General features: G+C 39.6%; 1 protein-coding gene across 2 annotated transcripts in view; it reads right to left on the reverse strand.

The window, feature by feature from the left end:
* Positions 1-21362, reverse strand: part of LOC126259354 (catenin alpha) — a 154549-nt gene extending 133187 nt beyond the window's left edge. The window contains exons 1-3 of one of the 2 annotated variants that reach the window (XM_049956080.1): positions 20988-21362; positions 9909-10098; positions 5232-5398 (exon numbers count right to left, since the gene is read on the reverse strand). In XM_049956080.1, the coding sequence (XP_049812037.1) occupies positions 5232-5398; positions 9909-10098; positions 20988-21086 (456 nt within the window). In that variant the 5' untranslated portion in view covers positions 21087-21362. The remainder of the gene's footprint in view (positions 1-5231; positions 5399-9908; positions 10099-20987) is intronic. The other variant, XM_049956081.1, reaches the window with a different exon arrangement.
* Between the last annotated feature and the right edge of the window lie 2151 nt (positions 21363-23513).

Consider the following 23513-nt stretch of genomic DNA (forward strand, 5'->3'; position numbering starts at 1 on the left):
TCCTGACATTCCCCTTGCATGTAAGGGTCAATTCAACCAGAGGTTCCCACCTGACCATCTCTAATTTAGTTAAAACTTTTACCAATGCTGCAGGCACATCTCAAAGAAAGTTCTGCAAAGTTTTAGCTCAATATATGCTGTACTTTTGGCACCAGGGCCATGAGCTTCAAGGTCACTCAGCCGAAGAGCATATTATCACAAATAAATCATCATATTTGACGACTCTTTATAAATTGATTAGTGCAGTGAGAAAGCTGAAAATTGGTGTGTTTACTCAACTTTTAGTGCTAAGTTCAGGTTTAGCAAGTACAACGTAAATGAGGTAGCACATTTTCGTCAGATGGTGCTCAAAGTGGGCAAAATGGACCTACCACACATAAGTCACCCCAGTTTCAACCATTGATATCTCCTGCCCAAAACATTTTTATGTCATGATATTTGATTTGTATTTCGCGAAAGTTGATGTTAGACCACATGATTAATAATAACTTTCAAGCTTCTTTAGTTATTGAGATATCTGGACCTAGGCTGGTGTCTTAAATTCAATCATCAAATTTTACCTATGTTCAAGGTCAAATATCTGAAAATAGTGGTCAATACTTTCTGTTCCAACCAGTTATATTAGAAAGAGGAGACGTTTTATCTCCTAAGCACTTCTTTTCACTCGTTGGTATATTTTCTTTAAGAGACAACAACATTTATCTTCAAAAGTAAACAACTTTGTCACGGTAAATGTGTACTTGTCATAAATGGATGCACGAGAATCAATTTCCATATGAACTGGAATCTACTTTGTTTCCTTTTTATTTTTGGCCATGGCTACGTTTGTGAACCGTGACTGTGTGGGATAATTATTTGTACCAGTCACTTTTCTGGTAGCAAAAATTACAAGTAAATAATTACTTTATTTCCACTGGGAGAATAGCCAGGTCACTTTACACCCATTCAAAGCTCATTACAGAGGTGCTGAAGCTAATCAAAATTTGAACATCTGCACGACCAGTTATTCCCTCAAGCACGAACGACATTGTTGTTGAGAATGTTTATTTGACAAGGCTGATCAGGCACCTTTAGAATACAACTGCAAAAAACTGCTGCTATTTCCATTATTTCAATGACAGTTCTCTGCCCATCACATAAATTTCAAGAACTTTTTCAACTTATGTAATCATGAATGATTTGTAAGCAAGGCTGATTGGAACTTCTTTGGGACAAGCCAAGCTAAATCTCCTTGTCCATGAACCATGGACCTTGCCGTTGGTGGGGAGGCTTGCATGCCTCAGCGATACAGATGGCCGTACCGTAGGTGCAACCACAACGGAGGGGTATCTGTTGAGAGGCCAGACAAACATGTGGTTCCTGAAGAGGGGCAGCAGCCTTTTCAGTAGTTGCAGGGGCAACAGTCTGGATGACTGACTGATCTGGCCTTGTAACATTAACCAAAACGGCCTTGCTGTGCTGGTACTGCGAACGGCTGAAAGCAAGGGGAAACTACAGCCGTAATTTTTCCCGAGGACATGCAGCTTTACTGTATGATTAAATGATGATGGCGTCCTCTTGGGTAAAATATTCCGGAGGTAAAATAGTCCCCCATTCGGATCTCCGGGCAGGGACTACTCAAGAGGACGTCGTTATCAGAAGAAAGAAAACTGGCATTCTACGGATCGGAGCGTGGAATGTCAGATCCCTTAATCGGGCAGATAGGTTAGAAAATTTAAAAAGGGAAATGGATAGGTTAAAGTTAGATATAGTGGGAATTAGTGAAGTTCGGTGGCAGGAGGAAGAAGACTTCTGGTCAGGTGATTACAGGGTTATAAATACAAAATCAAATAGGGGTAATGCAGGAGTAGGTTTAATAATGAATAAAAAAATAGGAATGCGGGTTAGCTACTACAAACAGCATAGTGAACGCATTATTGTGGCCAAGATATACACAAAGCCCATGCCTACTACAGTAGTACAAGTTTATATGCCAACTAGCTCTGCAGATGATGAAGAAATTGATGAAATGTATGACGAGATAAAAGAAATTATTCAGGTAGTGAAGGGAGACGAAAATTTAATAGTCATGGGTGACTGGAATTCGTCAGTAGGAAAAGGGAGAGAAGAAAACATAGTAGGTGAATATGGATTGGGGGGAAGAAATGAAAGAGGAAGCCGCCTTGTAGAATTTCGCACAGAGCATAACTTAATCATAGTTAACACTTGGTTCAAGAATCATAAAAGAAGGTTGTATACCTGGAAGAATCCTGGAGATACTAAAAGATATCAGATAGATTATATAATGGTAAGACAGAGATTTAGGAACCAGGTTTTAAATTGTAAGACATTTCCAGGGGCAGATGTGGATTCTGACCACAATCTATTGGTTATGAACTGCAGATTGAAACTGAAGAAACTGCAAAAAGGTGGGAATTTAAGGAGATGGGACCTGGATAAACTGAAAGAACCAGAGGTTGTAGAGAGTTTCAGGGAGAGCATAAGGGAACAATTGACAGGAATGGGGGAAAGAAATACAGTAGAAGAAGAATGGGTAGCTCTGAGGGATGAAGTAGTGAAGGCAGCAGAGGATCAAATAGGTCAAAAGACGAGGGCTAATAGAAATCCTTGGGTAACAGAAGAAATATTGAATTTAATTGATGAAAGGAGAAAATATAAAAATGCAGTAAATGAAGCAGGCAAAAAGGAATACAAATGTCTCAAAAATGAGATCGACAGGAAGTGCAAAATGGCTAAGCAGGGATGGCTAGAGGACAAATGTTGGGATGTAGAGGCTTGTCTCACTAGGGGTACGATAGATACTGCCTACAGGAAAATTAAAGAGACCTTTGGAGAGAAAAGAAGCACTTGTATGAATATCAAGAGCTCAGACAGAAACCCAGTTCTAAGCAAAGAAGGGAAGGCAGAAAGGTGGAAGGAGTATATAGAGGGTTTATACAAGGGCGAAGTACTTGAGGACAATATTATGGAAATGGAAGAGGATGTAGATGAAGATGAAATGGGAGATAAGATACTGTGTGAAGAGTTTGACAGAGCACTGAAAGACCTGAGTCGAAACAAGGCCCCGGGAGTAGACAACATTCCATTAGAACTACTGATGGCCTTGGGAGAGCCAGTCCAGACAAAACTCTACCATCTGGTGAGCAAGATGTATGAGACAGGCGAAATACCCATAGACTTCAAGAAGAATATAATAATTCCAATCCCAAAGAAAGCAGGTGTTGACAGATGTGAAAATTACCAAACAATCAGTTTAGTAAGTCACAGCTGCAAAATACTAACGCGAATTCTTTACAGACGAATGGAAAAACTGGTAGAAGAGGACCTCGGGGAAGATCAGTTTGGATTCCGTAGAAATGTTGGAACACGTGACGCAATACTAACCTTACGACTTATCTTAGAAGAAAGATTAAGAAAAGGCAAACCTACGTTTCTAGCATTTGTAGACTTAGAGAAAGTTTTTGACAATGTTAACTGGAATACTCTCTTTCAAATTCTGAAGGTGGCAGAGGTAAAATACAGGGAGCGAAAGGCTATTTACAATTTGTACAGAAACCAGATGGCAGTTATAAGAGTCGAGGGGCATGAAAGGGAAGCAGTGGTTGGGACAGGAGTGAGACAGGGTTGTAGCCTCTCCCCGATGTTATTCAATCTGTATATTGAGCAAGCAGTAAAGGAAACAAAAGAAAAATTTGGAGTAGGTATTAAAATTCATGGAGAAGAAGTAAAAACTTTGAGGTTCGCCGATGACATTGTAATTCTGTCAGAGACAGCAAAGGACTTGGAAGAGCAGTTGAACGGAATGGACAGTGTCTTGAAAGGAGGATATAAGATGAACATCAACAAAAGCAAAACGAGGATAATGGAATGTAGTCAAATTAAATCGGGTGATGCTGAGGGGATTAGATTAGGAAATGAGACACTTAAAGTAGTAAAGGAGTTTTGATATTTAGGGAGTAAAATAACTGATGATGGTCGAAGTAGAAAGGATATAAAATGTAGACTGGCAATGGCAAGGAAATCGTTTCTGAAGAAGAGAAATTTGTTAACATCGAGTATAGATTTAAGTGTCAGGAAGTCGTTTCTGAAAGTATTTGTATGGAGTGTAGCCATGTATGGAAGTGAAACATGGACGATAACCGGTTTGGACAAGAAGAGAATAGATGCTTTTGAAATGTGGTGCTACAGAAGAATGCTGAAGATAAGGTGGGTAGATCACGTAACTAATGAGGAGGTATTGAATAGGATTGGGGAGAAGATAAGTTTGTGACACAACTTGACTAGAAGAAGGGATCGGTTGGTAGGACATGTTTTGAGGCATCAAGGGATCACAAATTTAGCATTGGAGGGCAGCGTGGAGGGTAAAAATCGTAGAGGGAGACCAAGAGATGAATACACTAAGCAGATTCAGAAGGATGTAGGCTGCAGTAGGTACTGGGAGATGAAGAAGCTTGCACAGGATAGAGTAGCATGGAGAGCTGCATCAAACCAGTCTCGGGACTGAAGACCACAACAACAACAACATTGAATTGTTGGAACAGCAAAATGACTTGCAACATATGCAAGCCTTCAGCGTCCAAGAAAAACTAAATTTTGAGATGGTTCAACTTGTTTACATTTTGTGATGAGATGTGCATGGAAACAAGTTGTTATACACTGAAAAGGCTGAAGATGATATTGCAAGATTGGCTCAAGAAGAAATGTTTGAAAATGGCAAAATTATTTGTAAAATAAGAGATAATCAGCAATTTGTGCCAACCAACAAAAAAAGGATTCACATTAGCAAACTTTCAATCATGTTTTGTATCACTTATTGCTGCTTTCACCCAAGGAAATAATTTTCTTAGTGTGCAAAATGCCAAGTTGTACCATGGCTCAAAATCCATGTTGAACTGTAACTCCTTCTACAGCTGGCTAGGCAAATCAGTTCAAAGCTTAGAAGAAAGCAAATGCCCTCCACCATTATCTCTCCACAAGGCCACTGGTCAAAAGCTCAACTGTGGCCTGAGTCTTGAGTCTGTGCCTGCCTGTCTACTCTCAACACGACTATTCAGTGAGTGGTTACGTTTACTTTCACTGTTCTTGATGCACACACTGTTGATTCCTATAGAAATATACACATGCAGTGCCCATTCTACATTGTATGGGTACAGCCACAACCTACCTTTCTTGGAAAATTTACTCTAAACTTAAGGTACTACTATAATAATGCTATTTGTCAGAATACTAACCACTCGAAGAGACTTTAACAAAAGATGCACATCGACCATGTCTGCGAGTATGAGCAGCCTGGTAACAGCTGATAAAAGGTTCCGGGCTGCTCGTACCATGTTGCCCCTTTTCAGTGATGAACAAGGATCATCTGCAAATTCACGAGCTGCCACACTCATCGCGTCACCTATTTTAAAAAAAGTTCAGATTTAAGGTATATTTACAACAAGTGCACGTAAATAAACACATTAGCTTTAAAAAAAAAGTCAACTATGAGTTAGGTTCAGGAGGTAAAGAAAGATTTACAAAGAAACAATGGCCGGCCGCTGTGACCGAGCAGTTCGAGGCGCTTCAATCCGGAACCGCGCTGCTGCTACGGTCGCAGGTTCGAATCCTATCTCGGGCATGGATGTGTATGATGTCCTTAGGTCAGTTAGGTTTAGGTAGTTCTAAGTCTAAGTGACTGATAACCTTAGATGATAAGTCCCATAGTGCTTAGAGCCATTTGAAGCACTTGAAAGAAACAATGTAAGAGAAGAAACAACAGATGCACGTGACAGTTTCAAAATACAAGTATTACAGGTGGAAGAATTCCAATATAGGAAGAAAAAAATGGTAACTGGTCCTCTGAAGTCCTAAAAAATACAGGGAAAAAAGTTGACATGAGTGTCGAGCAAAACAATCAGTAACAAAGGAGAGAAATCACTAGCTTCATCCTTAATGATAGAACTGTTGCAAACAATGAACTGTAATATACTGTAGCAGATTGATGCATTTGTGTAGTTCAACAAGCTAATCATTAATCAGGAACACATTTAAGGAACATATCTCATGTAATGTGCATTATGGTTTGTAACAGGGTTTTTGGAAGAGCTGGTCTTACTTCTATGAAAATAACATCCGACAAAGAGTGCACACAGATCCATTGCTAGTCAGTATGTTATCTGGCCTTGAGAAAGACTTTTTCTTGTCTGTGTCTGAAGTCCAGGCATTTTCAGTGCACCTGAACTGTGACAAAATTGCAATTACACACGTAACAAAGGAATGTTGCCTGTCATACACTGAAGAGCCAAAGAAGACCAGCCTAATATCGTGTAGGGCCCCCGTACGCACGCAGAAGTGCCACAACAAAATGTGGCATGGACTCAACTACTGTCTGAAGTAGTGCTGGAGGGAACTGACACCAAAAATCCTATAGGGCTGTCCATAAATCCTTAAGAGCATGAGGGGCTGGAGATCAATTCTGAACAGCACATTGCAAGGCATCCCAGATATGCTCAGTAATGTTCGAGTCTGGGGAGTTTGGTGGCCAGTGGAAGTGTTTAAACTCAAAAGAGTGTTCCTAGAGCCACTCTGTAGCAATTCTGGACGTCTGCCGAGCTGGAATTTTCCAAGTTCGTTGGAATCCACAATGGACATGAATGGATGCAGGTGATCAGACAGGATGCTTACATATGTGTCACCTGTCAGAGACACATCAAGGGTCTCATATCACTCCAACTGCACGTGCCTTACACCATTACAGAGCCTCCACCAGCTTAAACAGTCCCCTGCTGACATGCAGGGTCCATGGATTCAGGAGGTTGTCTCCATACCTGTACACGTCCATCCACTTGATACGATTTGGAATGAGACTTGTCCGATCAGGCAACATGTTTCCAGCCATCAACAGTCCAATGCCAGTGTTGATGGGCCCAGGAGAGACATAAAACTTTGTGTTGTGAGTCATCAAGGGTACGAAAGTGGGCATTTGGCTCCAAAAGAGCATATCGATGATGTTTCATTGGGTGTTCCGCAGGGTGACACTTGTTGATGGCCCAGCATTGAAAGCTGCAGCAATTTGCAGAAGGGTTGCACTTCTGTCACACTGAATGATTCTCTTCAGTCTTCGTTGGTCCCGTCCTTGGAGGATCTATTTGCGGCCGCAGCGATGTCAGAGATTTGACGTTTTACCAGATTCCTGATATTCACAGTACACTCGTGAAATGGTCATACGGGAAAATCTCCACTTCATCACTACCTCAGAGATGCTGTGTCCCATTGCACATGCGCCAACTGTAACACCATGTTCAAACTCACTTAAATCTTGATAACCTGCGATTGTAGTAGCAGTAATAGATCTAACAACTGGGCTAGACACTTGTTGTCTTATAGGCATTGCCGACCAAAGGGCCGTATTCTGCCTGTTTACATATCTTTGTATCTGAATACGCATGCCTATACCAGTTTCTTTGGCGCTTCAGTGTATAACCTCTCTCTATACAGTGCTAAGAGCTGTGTTATGATAAACAAATCGACTATAAATGATCAGTGTCCAGGCTAAAAGGCTCCTGGTACCCACAAAACCATATAAACTTTAACCCCTTAATGTTAAAACCCAGGTTACCTCATTTCTATTATTTTGACAGAAATTTAAAATCCTGAGTATACTAGGGCACCTTAAGAACCCTACTTATATTCATTTCAGCACTGATAGTTACGTGTTTGGCCAATAGAGAGCATCTGGTCCTACATTTGTAGCCTGGCTGTCGTGTTTTGGCTGAGGTGGTCACCACTACATAACGTCTTTACTGTGTACAGCTTTGGATATTTGACAACAAAATGCGCACTCTCAGCCTCTTTCCTGTATTGTTGTTTAGGCAATGCTTTCAAAAAAGGGTGGCCATAGTGATCCTAAGTTTGACATTGGATTTAGCACCTCAGAAAGTGAAGAAGAACATGACATTACGTCATAAGAGACTGAAAGTGATGACAGTTCATCAGAGGAATGACAAGTGCTCATTGGTGGTATGAAAAAAATACATCCACTGTGCTCCAGCCAGCTCCTCCCAGATTTATGTTCACAGGAAACTGTTGTGAAATACTTGGTTACTCTTCAAAGCTACAAATAAACTAAAAATGACTTCAAGTTTCAAGATACACGTCCAGTGCACATGTATAATCAGGATTTTATTACTGGTGATCTCAAACTTTTGTAACTCATTATTTTGGGCCTTAAAAGCTATCTTTATATGTCAATACGTAATTTCATTCAGTACAGAATGTTTTTCATTAATAAAAAGATGTTTTGGAAGACAATTTGGAAAAAAAAATCATTACGTTGATGGGTTAATGACCACCACACAGGATTAAAAAATGTGATGGAAAGACACACAGACAAAGACAAGGAACAGAGACATTACAAATAATGGTCATAAGCAAACAGATCCATTGTGGTTGCAGCAACAATTCAGAATGTATATTAATGTATTCAAATGAGATGACAATATCTACCCAAATAAGGAGATATTAACATGTAAAAGGTATTGTTGCTGCTGCTGGTTTCAGTTCACAAACTGGTGTGATGTAGCTAGTCTATCACGTACATGTCTCTATCTCTGCATAACTACTGCAGCCTATATCCAATTTAAACTACTTACTGTAGTTAATCCAAGGACTTCCCTACAAGTTTTATCCTCCACAATTTGGCCATTGCAAACTAATTATTCACTGATGCTCCCTTTTAATAAATTAAAATTATAATTAATAAATTAGCTCAATTAAATTTGCTATTACTCATTTTATTTCATCTATATGCATAACTTCTAATGCTCCTTTCTACAGGTGGAACAATATTCCCAGAACTTCCCTACTCCACATATAAATGAAAAGGTAAGGGCAGATATAGAGCTCACCCTTGAGTTTAACTGCCCCAAACCTTTCACCTATAACCTGTAATTCCATTATTACAAGTTTGCCACTAGAAAGAGTTACATCGTAAATTGACACTCCAGAATTGAATGCAAAAGTATTGGTTTGTAAACAAACTGTGTGTTACTGCCTAGAAATAAGTCATGGTCATGCCTGAGACAGTACTGATATCTTGCCATAGATACTACTGGGAACATCTAGTTAGAAAGCAATAGCTTTGCTGTCAAGAATTCTTTGAAAGAACAGTAAAAGCCAAAATGAAACTAAATACAGTGATATCTATCTTCAAAGCTATTTTTTTTAAGAAATCAAGCTTATAGAGATGGTAAGTGAACACCTGTAAGTTACACTTAAGGACACGTGTTGCAGTTGCACTGAAGGATACAATCGTCTAAATTAGAAAGTCAAAAATGAAAACAACAAGAAGGTGGCAGAAAGAAGATAAAATCTTCAAAAGGACACACACACACACACACACACACACACACACACACACACACTTATGTGCCTGTAGAGAGAGGCATTGGGGGAGGGGGGAGGGGGGAGGGGGGGAGGGGGGAGGGGGGGAGGGAGGGAGGGAGAGTACTCTAACTCAAAAAAGGATTCCTCTGCATGTAGTAAAGTTCTCTTTGTTGTTTTTGTGTCTTTCAATGACTCAATACCTTAGGTAATTGATGAGTTGTTACCTTTATGCGTAATTTTTTTTTTAAATACTGTTCGGTCATTTCTACCAAGAATGACAGAAAGCTTTCCACCCAGTCAAGCACTGACAGAACAAAATTTAATGAGATGATTCCAATTTTTGTTGCAAAAGTATGTATTACTGTTTGAAACACTAAAACAATATTCACAAGTTATTTCACAAACAATGACCAAAAGCCACACAAAACACAGGTGCTGAAACATGTTTAGGTAACAAGAAAAACAGTGTTTTGCAGAAGGAAAAAAAATGGAACATATATCCCATAACAAACTATTTTAGAACTGCAGTGTTCCTTGAAACATACCTGTTTTTCGAACCTCTTCTACAGCAGCAAGCATCTCTTGCTTTATATCTGGATTCTCATATGCTATCATTTCTCCTTTTTCAATAAAGTTTTCTGTGGCTTTTTCAACTGCTGCAACAAGTACGTGGGCCCGTTTTGATCTACCTTTCTTCTTTTTTGAAGGGCCTTTGGTATTGACCAATGTTGTGACCTAAAAATATTTAAAACTAGCTGATTACACAGCACAAATTGGTAATTATTTGTGTGTGTGTGTGTCCCCCTCCCCCCCATTCTATTAGACATGGTAAGAAATCAAATCTACGTATACAACAAAATCAAAGTAAAAACTAGGTTCTTTTGGAACCCAGTTTTTAAATCAAAAACATGGAAGACCAAAAAGAGGAGCTTCAAACCTTAGTAAAATGAGTAAAACCAGAGTAATTTTAATGATATATTATTAATTATAAAGTAAAATGTTTTAAAATTAACTGCAATATTAACTTAAGACAAAAACAGATCATACACGACTTTTTTAATTTCCCTCTTAACCTTCAAGGGCAAAAGCAAATAATTCTTGGTAAACCAATTCTTGAGCAAGGAGGATAAAGTTTCCCATGGAAGAAACATAAAAATCACAAATTTATTCCTCACTATTGGACAGTTTGCCCATATCAACCAAAACATGGGGTACTGGTTGTCAATTTTGAGAGTCTGTGAAGTATCTTAGTTCTGTTATGTGATGTAAAGGTAGTGCGGTCTATCTGAAATGGATAATGTTCGAAGAGAAGGTGTTTTGGAGTTTTTGGTGATGCTCTCTAGTGTTGTATATTGATGTTTCAAAATTATTTTTGAATGAGGTTAGTGAGTCATTGGGGTTACGAAGCGCTGTTTGCTAGGATTTGTGTTTTTATGAGTTTTTTTAAGTAGTTATTGGCAACAGATTTTTTATAATTCCGGGAATTTTTCATTGTTTTACTTTCCTGTTAAATTTTTGTAATTTTGACTGGTCAGAACCGATACTCTAACAAAGGATACTACTGTATCCCGCTACTGCAGAATAATACTTCAACAATAAAACATAAATGAGAGAAAAAATCGAAAATAACTTAAATTCCAAAGGAAATGTGCCGTACACAACAACGACACACAGTGCTCGTGCAAGCATCTGCCAACAGCAAAATGTGTCAAAGGCTTTAAGAAGACTATGCAATGCTTCATAACAACAATTTGCCTCCGATCAGCGTGAAGTCACAACTGTTTACATTAGATTCATTTTAGCAGTTACGAGCGAACGCATGCGCAGTTGCGTAGCTTTTGAGTAGTAGATTCTCTCGCTCCTGGCTACAGGAATGCGGCTGTTGGCTGTGCAAGCAACTAGATGCTACTGGGAAAAGGTGGTGCCAAATTCATATTCTTGAGGAAAAGTAACTTGTTTCACAAAGCGCCTATCATCCAGCGCACATTGGTCTATTGACTGTTCATATGATTTTGAAATGCATCCCTGTTGGTTTTGAACATTTTTGAACACATTTTAAGTTGATTTCTGAATGAATCATAAGTTGATTTTTGAATGCGAGCATAGTGTACATGATGTCTCTGTCAGGAGAATCCTCGTCGCATCTAGAAATAAACTTTCCACAGACAAAAGGGGACGGGGCTATATGAGCTGAGCAGAGTAAAGCCGAACGGATGAATGCCAATCACTGTCTTGATTACGTGGTTGATTGGATTTGCAAATGATCAACGTTGTTATAGTTACTAGTGAAATCCACAGATTCAGACTACCAGAATGGAAATAAACGACTAACAGGAATAACAGGTGAGAAAGATTACGTATTATCTTCTCGGTGTATCAAAGAAAATGAAATATTGAGAGAAAATCTTAGGCCAGATCGCTACACTAATAAGGACCAGTTGTACAGTCCCCAGCTAGCAGCCACTTAAGTTCTATTCTGGAAGTAACGTGGAAAACGTGGAAGGAGTGGTGGCAGCCAGAGATGGGTAATTTGATGGTAAGGCCATTAGATGGGATTCCGTGAGCCATGTCCCCTTCAAACCTCCCTCACATCCCCGCATAGCTGACAAACCCTGTCTTGCAAACCTACTACACTTACCCCACCCTCCAGAACTTCCTCTCACCACCACATAGAATCCACAACCTAAACAGACCTGGAACACAGTCATGAACCTTTCCTCCAGATGCCTTAGCCCCACAGAAATATCAGTCCTTTCCAGAGGTCTCACCTTTTTCCCCACTCCTAAATTCAGTCATGCAGTATTTGTTTAAGACTTTCTCTCCTTCTACCGGTCCCTACAGTGGAAAAACTTTTTCACCACCGACCCTAACAGTCAGACTCAACCAAAGACCAATATTGAACCTTGCCTAACTCAGTTCACTCCTCCATCCAACCATGATCCACTCCCACTGCCCCCAAACCACCCCCTGTTAACTTTCCTGAGTTTCTTAAACTCGAACCTTGCCTCATCGTCATTCCCCAAATCTCTCAACATAAAACTAACCTTACATCTGCAGAAATAATAACAGTCCACCATCTAAAAACTGACCCCAACCTTGTAATCCAACAAGCGGACAGAGGCTCCATCATTGTTGTTTTGAACCACAAGGATTACCTGGCGGAAGGACTCCACCAGCTGTCAGATACTTCCACCTACAAACCTTGTGACAGTGACCTCATTCCAGTACTCCAGCAGGATCTCCAGTCGCTACTCAAAATCTTAAGCCCATCCCAGAACCTCTCCCCGGAGTCCATTTCTTTACTCACCCCTACCACTCCTACCGTCTATGTGCTTCCTGAAGTCCATAAACGTAACTACCCAGGATGCCCCATTGTGGCCAGTTACTGTGCCCTCACTGAGAGAATCTCTGCTCTCTTGTATCAACACCTTCAACCTATTACCTGGAACCTACCCTTGTATATAAGAGATACCCACCATTTCCTCCACCAACTCTCCACAATTCCTGTCCCTTTACCACACGGTGCCCTGCTCATCACTATTAATGCCACCTCCTTTTACACTAACATTCCTAATGCCCATGGCCTTACTGCTATTGAAACTACCTTTCCCAATGCCCGACATATTCCAAACCAACAACCTCCTTCCTAGTCGCCATGACCAACTATATCCTCACTCACAATTACTTATCCTTTGAAAGCATTACCTACAAACAAATCCAGGGTACGCCTATGGGCACCCATGTGGCACCATCTTATGCCAACCTATTCATGGGCAATCTAGAGGAATCCTTCCTAAAAATCCAGAATCCTAAAGCCCTCACCTGGTTGATGACATCTTTGTTATCTGGAACAAGATGTGGGCACCCTATCCACATTCCTCCAAAACCTCAACAACTTCTACTCCATTTGTTTCACATGGTCCTACTCAAACCAAACAAGCCACCTTCCTAGATGTTGACCTCCACCTCAAAGATATCTACATCAGAACCTCAGTCCATATCAAACCTACTAACCACCAGCAATACCTCCACTTCAACAGCTGCCACCTGTTCCATACCGAGAAGTGCCTTCCATACAGCCTAGCCACCCATGGTTGTCGCATCTTCAGTGACGAGCAGTCTCTCTCGAAATATGCCGAAGGGCTGTGTCTTATCTTTTCAGTCTCCCACCACATCCCAAAGTCCCACCGTCTGGCCACATAGGAGCATTCCCCTCCTAACTCAGTACCACCCAGGACTGGAGCAACTGAATTACGATTTCCTCTCGTCGTGCCCTGAAATGAGAAATGTCCAGCTCACTACCCTTTGCACCCCTCCCACAGTGGTATTCCATTGTCCACGGAACCTACACATTACACTTGTCCATCCTTACACAACCCCTGCTCCCACTCCCTTACCTCATGGCTCATACCCCTGTAATAGACGTAGGTGCAAGACCTGTCCCTTACATCCTCCCACCACCAACACCTACTCCTGTCCGGTCACTAACATCACGCTGCCAGACATGATTCCTTCACTTCAGTGATGGCTTCACAGCCTGTGCCATATGGATCCTTCCCACCAACACCATCTTTTCCGAATTGCGCAAGTGGGAACTTTCCCTGCAACACATCCTATGTTCCTGTAACCTACCCAGCCTCAACCTTCGTTAGTCACTGTCCTCACCCATCCAGCCCCTTCCCTGTTGCCATTCCAGCACTACACAGCCATCGTTCCACTACCACACTCAGTCTTTTTATTGCTCTCCTTTTCCACTACTCCCTCCCCCCTACCCATCCCCCTCGTTCCCACCTCTCCCCTGCCCCCCCTCTAACCTACAGCACTTCACTATACTATCTCTCCCCTCCCCTCCTCAGTCTCCTCATTACCCCCCCCCCCCCCAGTTGCCACTCCCATCATGCACTGTTGCTGCTGCTCACAGTAGGGTTTCACTTGCCTGAGACTGCAGTCGTGTGTGTGAGTTGCATTAATGTATCTTCTGTATCATGATCAGATCACAAGGACAATCGCAACTGCCAAAATGTCTGATACTGTCTGTGAGTTTGTCCCTAAACAACATCAAGATGGCAGACATTGTCATTTTACCCTTATACAGTATGTTGGCCATGACATCATGCACTAAAGGTGAAAAATATACAAAATATGTTTAGCTGGAAAAAAAAGTTGAAACTAATGGGGCAACTTCATGAATTAAAGACTTTGAGTGGGAATCAACAAAATATTACATTCCTAATATTAAAGACATACTGAAGAAAAACTAATGCAAAAATCTAGCAAGGAAAATCCTCAAAAATCCACTTAACCTCAATAAATGCAAACATAAAAAGTTAACTCTGTGTTATGAACACAAAAATAAATCTGCAAAAATATTGAGATCAAAAATTTTGCTTGATGTATGTAACACAAACGAAGTCCAAGATACCACAGAACCATACATTGCTCCAAAAGCCGGTAACAGACATTTTACTTGACTGACATGGTTCAAACAAAGACTGCAATGCCACAAAAACACAAGTCGCATAAAAAATTTGTATAGGAAATTTCATGTGACCTATGTAGTACAAAGGAAGACAGCAATACCAGAAAGCAAAAACCAACTATTGTAGCTATTATTGGAAACCTAACCTGACCGAAATAGTTAGAACAAACGAACTCCATGAGACCTACCAGTTGCAGTCAGTCGCTGTCACCTTTGACTAACAACACAGTAATTACTATAAGATATATTAACATCAATTTTTATGTACAAATAACACACAGATATGCACGTAAACACACCTACCACATACTGTGATTAAAAAAAAAAAAACAAATAAAAATGTACACTGTGGTGACAGAAGTCATGTGATTTTGATATACGAGGGCTATCCACAAAGTACATTAAGTTTTGGAATTAAAAATAAATAAAGTATTGGAAAATTGTTTTATTATATACAGATGCAAGCCACACATAAATACTACTTTTCTACATAGTTGCCATTTAAATTAAGGCACTTATCGTAGCGATGGACGAGCTTGGAAATTCCTTCGTCGTAAAATCCGGCCGCCTGCGCCTTCAACCACGTGGTTACCTCTTCTTGAAGCTGTGCGTCGTCATCAAAACGCTGCATAGCCAACCACTTCTTCACTGCTGGGAATAAGTGGAAGTCGCTCGGTGCCAGGTCGGGACTGAACGGCGGATGAGGACACAACTCCCACTTAAAAGATTCGAGAACTTCACGAGTGGCATTTGCCGTGTGGGCCCGGGCGTTGTCGTGAATCAGCAAGATCATTGAGCCCAACTTTCCCCTGAACTTGTTTTGTATTGCTCTTCTGAGGTTGTGCAGAGTTTGGCAATACCTTTGAGAGTTTATTGTAGTGGCTCTTTCCAGGAAATCCACAAAAATCACACCTTTTCTGTCCCAAAAGACAGTCGCCACGTGGTTGAAGGCGCAGGTGGCCGAATTTTACGACGAAGGAATTTCTAAGCTCGTCCATCGCTACGATAAGTGCCTTAATTTAAATGGCAACTATGTAGAAAAGTAGTATTTAAGTGTGGCTTTCATCTGTTTATAATAAAACAACTGCAACTTAATGTGTCTTCTTTACAGTAAGCAGCGATCTGTCTTTTCCTACACTGTTGATATTCCCATCTGGAGTTCCCATTGTTTCATTATTCTAACTTGTTAAGTTAACAGCATCATTACACTCTCTTTCAGACATTAATGGCATTATGTCCTATAACATTCTTCCCCACATAATGGAAGAAAACAAAAAATAAACATTATAGAAACCAGTACAGCATGTACAGAAGTTTTAGAACATGCACAGACAAATCCTGTATCGAATTTATTATTAACACAATGATAAGTACATTAAAGATCAACTTGAAGATCCAAACATATTCAATGAATACTTTACTTTGGTAAGGAAAGCCGTCATGTATGACATACACCTGTCAATTCCACCAGCAAGTGTGTATAAGTGTGATTTGTAGCAAAACCAGTGGTAAAAGCAGCCAACAGATGGCCCTGGATACCAAAATATCAGTGATATCAGGTAATCATGCATAAAATGAACTGTACTGAGAGAGGGAGTAAGATGAACCAGCAACTGTGGCATGTTGACTTTGCCAAAAAACATTGTTAGTAAGGCTTTACTATGAGAATGGGAGCTTTGTGATCCTATCACCATAAGAAGGATATTCGAATGCGTAAATATCTTGTGACATGTGTCGCTGTGAAGAAAATTTTCATGAATTTCAGAGCTCCATAGTGGGCAACTAGATACAAATGCTACTGCTGCTTGGTCAGTTCAGGAAAAACTGGAGACATTACTAGATTCCTATATACATGGTGTATTAGTGCTTGTGAAGTCACATGTCACACCAGCATTCCACGCACTACTGTTTCGAGAGCACTAAAGTCTACCCTCCAATGCTATTAGCTCAAATTCCAGCATTGTCATGAACTGGCCACTTCAAAAACTGGGGAAAGATGACAACTGGTTGCCTAAAGTGTCGTAGGTCGACTAAGTCTATTTCACACTCCAAGTGACTGTCAGCACACACAACTGCAGCATTTGGGCTATCACAAATTCTACACCTGCCAATGGAAACCCCATTGCAGGACAAGAAACCACAGGTGTAGATATGACACACCACTTGTGACCAGACCCTTTTTCTTTGAGGAAAAGCAGGATGCTTCTTTTCAAACTGTCAGTGTGGTTGGTGCAATGTTTGCCAATACATTTGAGAATCACAGCATCCCTTGCCTGACTGATAAACACCTGCTTTTATGCAGGACGTGGGTCACCCGATATAGCTACACATGTGAAAAATCTTTAGGGCACATTATTTGGTGAGAATCACATGCTGAGCCACCATTGCCACCAAGCTTGGCCTCCCAGATCCCCAGACATTAATTTGCGCAATTACTGGTTGTGGGGTTACCTGAAGTCGCAAATCTACCTCTCATTAGGTATGTTAATGGACAGAAATTTCTCTCCGTGCCTACTGATTTGCTGTACAGTGCTGTTCACAAATTCACCCTCGACTACAGGTATTTTTTATGAATGATAGCCAACATGTTCACCATTTGTTATAAAGAACATTGCCTTTGGTAAAAATCATTAGTTATGATAATTATTGTTTTTGTATCATTTTAGGTGCCGTCTGATGGTCATTTTGTGCACTTTTTTGGTTTCAATAAAATCCTATGTCATTTCAAGCATGTGTGATAATTTTTGCCTCACTAACTACATTATTCCACAAAGTATTGAATTCTTAAATGTTAATGGACTTTTGGGTCATTATCATTAGCAAGTTTTCCAAAGATATTGTTGTCTTAAATACTGCAGATCATGCTTTATTTTCCACATCTGAACTATGGAATAGAAACTTGGGAAGCAACACCCAAAGTAAATCTTAATTAAGCTACTCATTCCCCAAAAACCCGCTACGAGAATCATATGCAGAGCTACATATAAGGACTCATGCAATGGCCTATTTTCAACAGCTGGTGTGCTGACCATAATAAACATGTAATATTCTAAAGCAAACAATAGGAAGTCCAGGACCGACTAACAACACTATGCAAAGGATAGATCGCTACTCACCGCATGGATGGGGCGGTAAGTCACAGATAGGCACATTTTTGTTTGGTATTTACTGCCAGGAACTTAATATTTTTATTATGCCTGTCTTTAACTCAACATCTCCTCTATGTGATGAGTAGTAATCTATCCTTTCCACATTGTTTTATATTCTAAAAGCTATGTCACTTGTTCCCTTGTTAAAAGACTGCACTCCCCTCCTGGCCCCAAGATACATTCTGATTTGCATCAGTACAATACTTGAAAGAAAGAAGAAAGAAAGAAAAATTTTACACCAACAGCCACAGGATAGCATTCTATGAAAATGTTCCACAATGTGCAGGATTAAAATTTGCCCGTACAGTGCGCAGCATAGCTCCGACTTTTCTCATAGCGGAGTTCAGTTTCAGCTTAAGAAATTCCTTTTACAATGCTCTTTCTACACTCAGTTACATGCAAAATATGTAGTGTTTTGAAAAAAATACAAACAGCAGCAAGCCGTTTGTTAATAGATTAGGTTAGATTCAGTTTTCGTTCCATAGACCCAAAAAATGAGACGATTCTCGTGGGTGTGGAACATGTCAGAAACTATGAAATAAAAACATAAAACATTGGAATATAATACTTACTACCCTGATTATGTGTCAGGAGATAGTCCAAAATAAGCTAATACAGTGCAGTAAACTGGGACAGCTAATAAATACAGAATTAACACACCGTCAGAATGAAACACTGTTATCCACTATTAATAAATTTATCATATGCAAAATACCTAATCTTGACTCTTGTGGCGAAGTGTTGTCAAAACTGAAATCTACCAGATATTTTTACTTAAGCTGACTTAACAGTCTCTGTTAAGATATTCATCTATGGAGTAGGAGGAGTTGCCTATCAAAAAGTCTTTCAAACTCTGTTTAAACCGTGCTTTATCTGAAACCAAGTTTTTAATGGTTGCTGGCAATTTATTAAACCTTATCAAATGTTAATCAATGATGTAAGCCTATGTTGTGTACTAAGAATTGTAATGTTTGCTGTTTGTACACACACAGTGAATCATTTGATACTGAAACAAAAGTATTAACTTAGTATTATTATTTATTATTACTATGTGATTAACACATCAATTTGCTGGGTATAACAATGGAAGTGGAATTTGTTTAGTACTTAGTAACAGGAAATTATTTTTTTATATCCTAGTGTATGGCCCAGAAACTTCATGTAACAAGATCAGTCTCCCTAACAAAAGGTGTTACTAAACGTTACTTAGAAGACACTTCTAACATTCTTTGTAATTAATGTATGACATATGTGCACAATATGCATCAAAATACTCATAGACAACTTTGTTATTATCTAACATTTTCTTAATTTACCTTGGAGTTTTAGTTTTTATGATGAAAAGCTGGTTAAACGTAGCAAAGTATGTTCAAATATAGCATTACAGTATGCTACAGGACAATCTGTTACCATGACCTTTATTTGATACTCATATAAGTTGGCTTCATGAACTGACAACCAAATTATTACCTTTCAACCTAACATAGACCTCTGTCACCACAACCAAGATTTCAAAGGTGTATTAATGGACATATAATATTTTGGCACTGGCATGTGTCGTTTTCAATCAACCCTGAGCTTGTACAATGCATTTCTCCTCTCAGGTTGTCACTTCCTGGCCACCGTCTTCATTCCAGCACAACTACTGAATATTACGTAATGATCTGCTTCATATTACGACTTGCCTTCATGTCAATTTGATTCAAGAGTTTCTTTTTCCTCTCTTGCTGACTCTCACTATTTCTTCATTCCTTAATCATTCCGTTTGAGTTCAACATTCTAGCGTTAACACCACTCTGAAAGGTTTCTAATGCTCTCTTTCCAGACTTCCTCACAGTCCTCGTTTCACAATCGTACTGAGCTGTGCTCCAAACACAACTACTCATCAAAATAGTCTTCTGGTCTCACGGTTTATATGGATTTGGATGTAAGGCTCACATTCGTATCTTTCACTGATGTATGTATGACATTTACAATTTTTTTTTTTATTTAGTGCCCAATTTGTCACATTCATGGTGTAAAACTTCCTGCTTAATTTAATCTGATATTCATGACACAGAACTTACCTCAATTTAATTTGGTATGTCTCTGTACACATACACAAAAATCTCATAACTTCATTCCTGTTAAATCCGTTTCATTCTACATTGGCCATGTCTATTTTTAATGAACATCTCATGGGTCTATGGGCCTGGTCACTTTAAATTCGAAAGTAGTTTAGGACTACCATATCCCATACAGAGTCTATACTATTTGAGTCAGTTTCAATCTTAGTTTCATTTGGTCCCTGACTGTGCCTGATAAGAAGCTAAGGCATGAGCATTTAGTAAAGAACAACAATTCCACATTCTCCCTCATTCACCTCAGAGCTTACATTTTATTCCATTCTACAGCATTAATCTGAGTAACATATGAGGCAGGTTTTCACTACAAAACTTTCTAATCAACCTTCCGAAAAAGCAGAACCTGTGTTACACCTCAAAGAATCTCGTACTGAAAGTGTAATGCTAAAGCCGTGTTCTGAAGTGCTCTCTCTTTGCTTGCAGCACATTGCAGCTTGACAATCATGAACTGCAACATTTTGAGGTTTATTCAATACTACGCCCTATTACCTTCTTATAACAATAAATACTGCAGTTCATATTACCAAAGGAAATTTTTCAAGACTCTATGACACAATAAAGAGCTTCTTGGACACAGATGCATGATTAATAGCATAGTCCGATGTCTACAGTGGGTTAGAAAATGACAGTTTGCCTGTGAGTTTGCAAAAGTAATAAATAAGATCAACAACAAAAGGCTTAGGTTGTGGAATTATCGGCTAGAGCGAAACAGAGCCACAGTCCATCTTCCCTCAACCAGTCTCGGTATTACCAGATACTGCTACCAGTCAAAGAAAAATTCATGCAAAATTATTCCAAATACGCTCTTTCATCCTACAGTGCCTATCTGGACATAAAATGGTGATAATTTTTGGTTCGGTAGTTCATAATTACCTGAAGCACCAATGGTTCCAGAGTTTTCTCGACAGACATAGTACGGATCTCAAGGTTTTTCGGATCCCATTTGAGTGTAGCACCAAAGTGTTCCGCCATTCTTGATAGGTTGATTGGACTTCACGTGGAAATGTTCCAAATAGATGAAACTGTGAACTTACGGAAAATCAGTCTACAAAATTGAAATTCACTTTTTCTGTATGAATGCACACAAATCTTTCAGTCACACGATAAGAAAGGAAGCCACTATCGACAAACAACAAACAGGAACGTCCAAAACACAAAATAACAGTTAAAAAAAGATTGTTTTATGTAGTGCTTTTATCACAAATCGCTTTGGGTGGGTCTCATATACACTATTGTCAACCTCTTTGAATCCGATGACACACGCCTATCTGTGACTCACCCAAAGATAACACAGAAGTATCGATAGCAAGTATTCCAATATTTTTAAGCTCTGAACCGTCAATCCATACACAATAATCATTGTAACATGATCCTAGGGCGAATGAATTACTAATACTAATGTTAACAGGGTCCGCAGTCTATCAAAACACAATTATTGATTCATATTTATTCATATACGTTTCACTGCAATTTTCACATCATCAGTGACTTGTTGTATGTTTCTCAAATTCACCAAGATCTAAGTTGAAGTAGCATCCGAGACCGTTTCAGCAAGTATCAGTATCCAGGATAAGCGTCAACGATTTAATGGATCTTTCCATTGCTCACTAGACAGCCATACGAATAAACGAAAGACCCAGAGAAAACTCTCTTCAGCGCACAGCACCGTCAATCACACTGACATCACCGGAAGAGTCTGCAGTCAAACAAGAATCGATACTATTGTATAACTGGTGGAAGCAACAAGCTTAAATGGCCATTATGAAACTTACCTGGGAAGACCACACTTGAAGGAAATACATTAGATCTACTAGCAACTGATGGCCCTGACATCGCCGAGAATGTCCACATTGAAACTGGGATCAGTGAACATCAGTTAGTTGTTACAAAAATGATTATGAAGTAAAGCAGATAAAGAACATGTTTGGTGGCCTGAAGAGGAATGTGTGAAACCATAACGAGTACTGAATAAGAATGTTATTGAAACACCTCTCACAAAAATACTACCATCTGGAGTATCGAACGAAATTTGTGATTGAATTGAGGGTTTCATGGCAGGGAAAGTGAAGTATGTTGTCTTTGCTGGAGAGGAGGGTCACTGGCATTTGTAGAAGTAACTTCAGGTGTACCCACAGGAAGTGTGATAGAATAGAACCTTTATTGTCACATAACATGTCATATACAATCAAATGTTTGGCACATAGGTGACTTGTCAGTTTAAAGCTACGTTCTAAGTGTAAGTATACCGAATAATTTACAGCTGTTTTTTAATTTTAAGTACCACAAAATGCTTTAATATAATCATGTTGAAAATAAAGTAAAATTAAGAGTAAATATTTACTTAAAGAAATCCTAGGTATTGTTAGTAGACCTCCAGTTTCTGTTCTCCACTGCAGACAGAGTCCTTAGTGCCAGTCTCAGCTGCATATTGCAAACTGTGGAGAGCTTATAGAGTGAATACTAGAAGTAATAAGGACATGCAACAGTTGTACAGAGGGTAGTACACAGCACCCAAATGTGCGTCGATCAACTAGAACCAGCAGAGGCTACACCACCATATCTGTATAACGACATTCAGTCTGGACTGAAGAAACACAAGTGAGACACAATGCACTGAGTGATGACCACCATGACTCAGATATGATTAATGCTTCTCCAACCCATACCAATCATGGCGTTGATGGAAATACAGTGCACAGGTTAATTACTATTGAGGGTCCAACTGTCTTCTGTAAAGTGTAGTGACTACCCCCTGGTTACATGTTGCAGAAACACCTATGAATGAATTATTAAAGAAGGGCATAGTACATCCTTCAGATACTGCATGGGCTTCCCTAACCAACTTAGTTTCAAAAAATATGATACATATAGGATGTGTGAGAACTACACAGCATTGTACACACAAAGCATATCAGATAGAATGCCATTCGGAATATCCAGGACTTCTCTCATTCATTTACTGGTGCTCCAGTCTTTAGTCTGATAGATTACGAGAAATTTTATTTACAATTACCTATGGCCATGTAGGAGATTTCAAAGAAGCCCTAATTACTCCTTTCAGTTCGTTTGGAGTCTTGTACATGCTTTTCGATTTAAAAAATGCTGCCAGACTTGGCAGCGGTTTATTGGTTGAGTTCTTGGCAAACTTCCTTTTTGTTTCGCTTATTTGGATGATATAATGATTTTCTTCAGCAACTTGAGGGGCATCGTCATCAGATCTTTAGAACATTGGACAAGTCAGATATAGTGCAGTATATGGCAGTGTCTAACAGGCACAATATTTTGGCAAATGACTATGTTCCCACCAAGGGGAGGGGGGGGGGGAGGGCAGAGCCACACTTTTATCTCCTCCCCTCTCCCTCTGATCGGCCGTTTTGATGTTTGATGTCTCATCAAAAT

The sequence above is a fragment of the Schistocerca nitens genome, chromosome 5, assembly GCF_023898315.1.
Source record: "Schistocerca nitens isolate TAMUIC-IGC-003100 chromosome 5, iqSchNite1.1, whole genome shotgun sequence".
NCBI classification, from domain to species: domain Eukaryota; kingdom Metazoa; phylum Arthropoda; class Insecta; order Orthoptera; family Acrididae; genus Schistocerca; species Schistocerca nitens.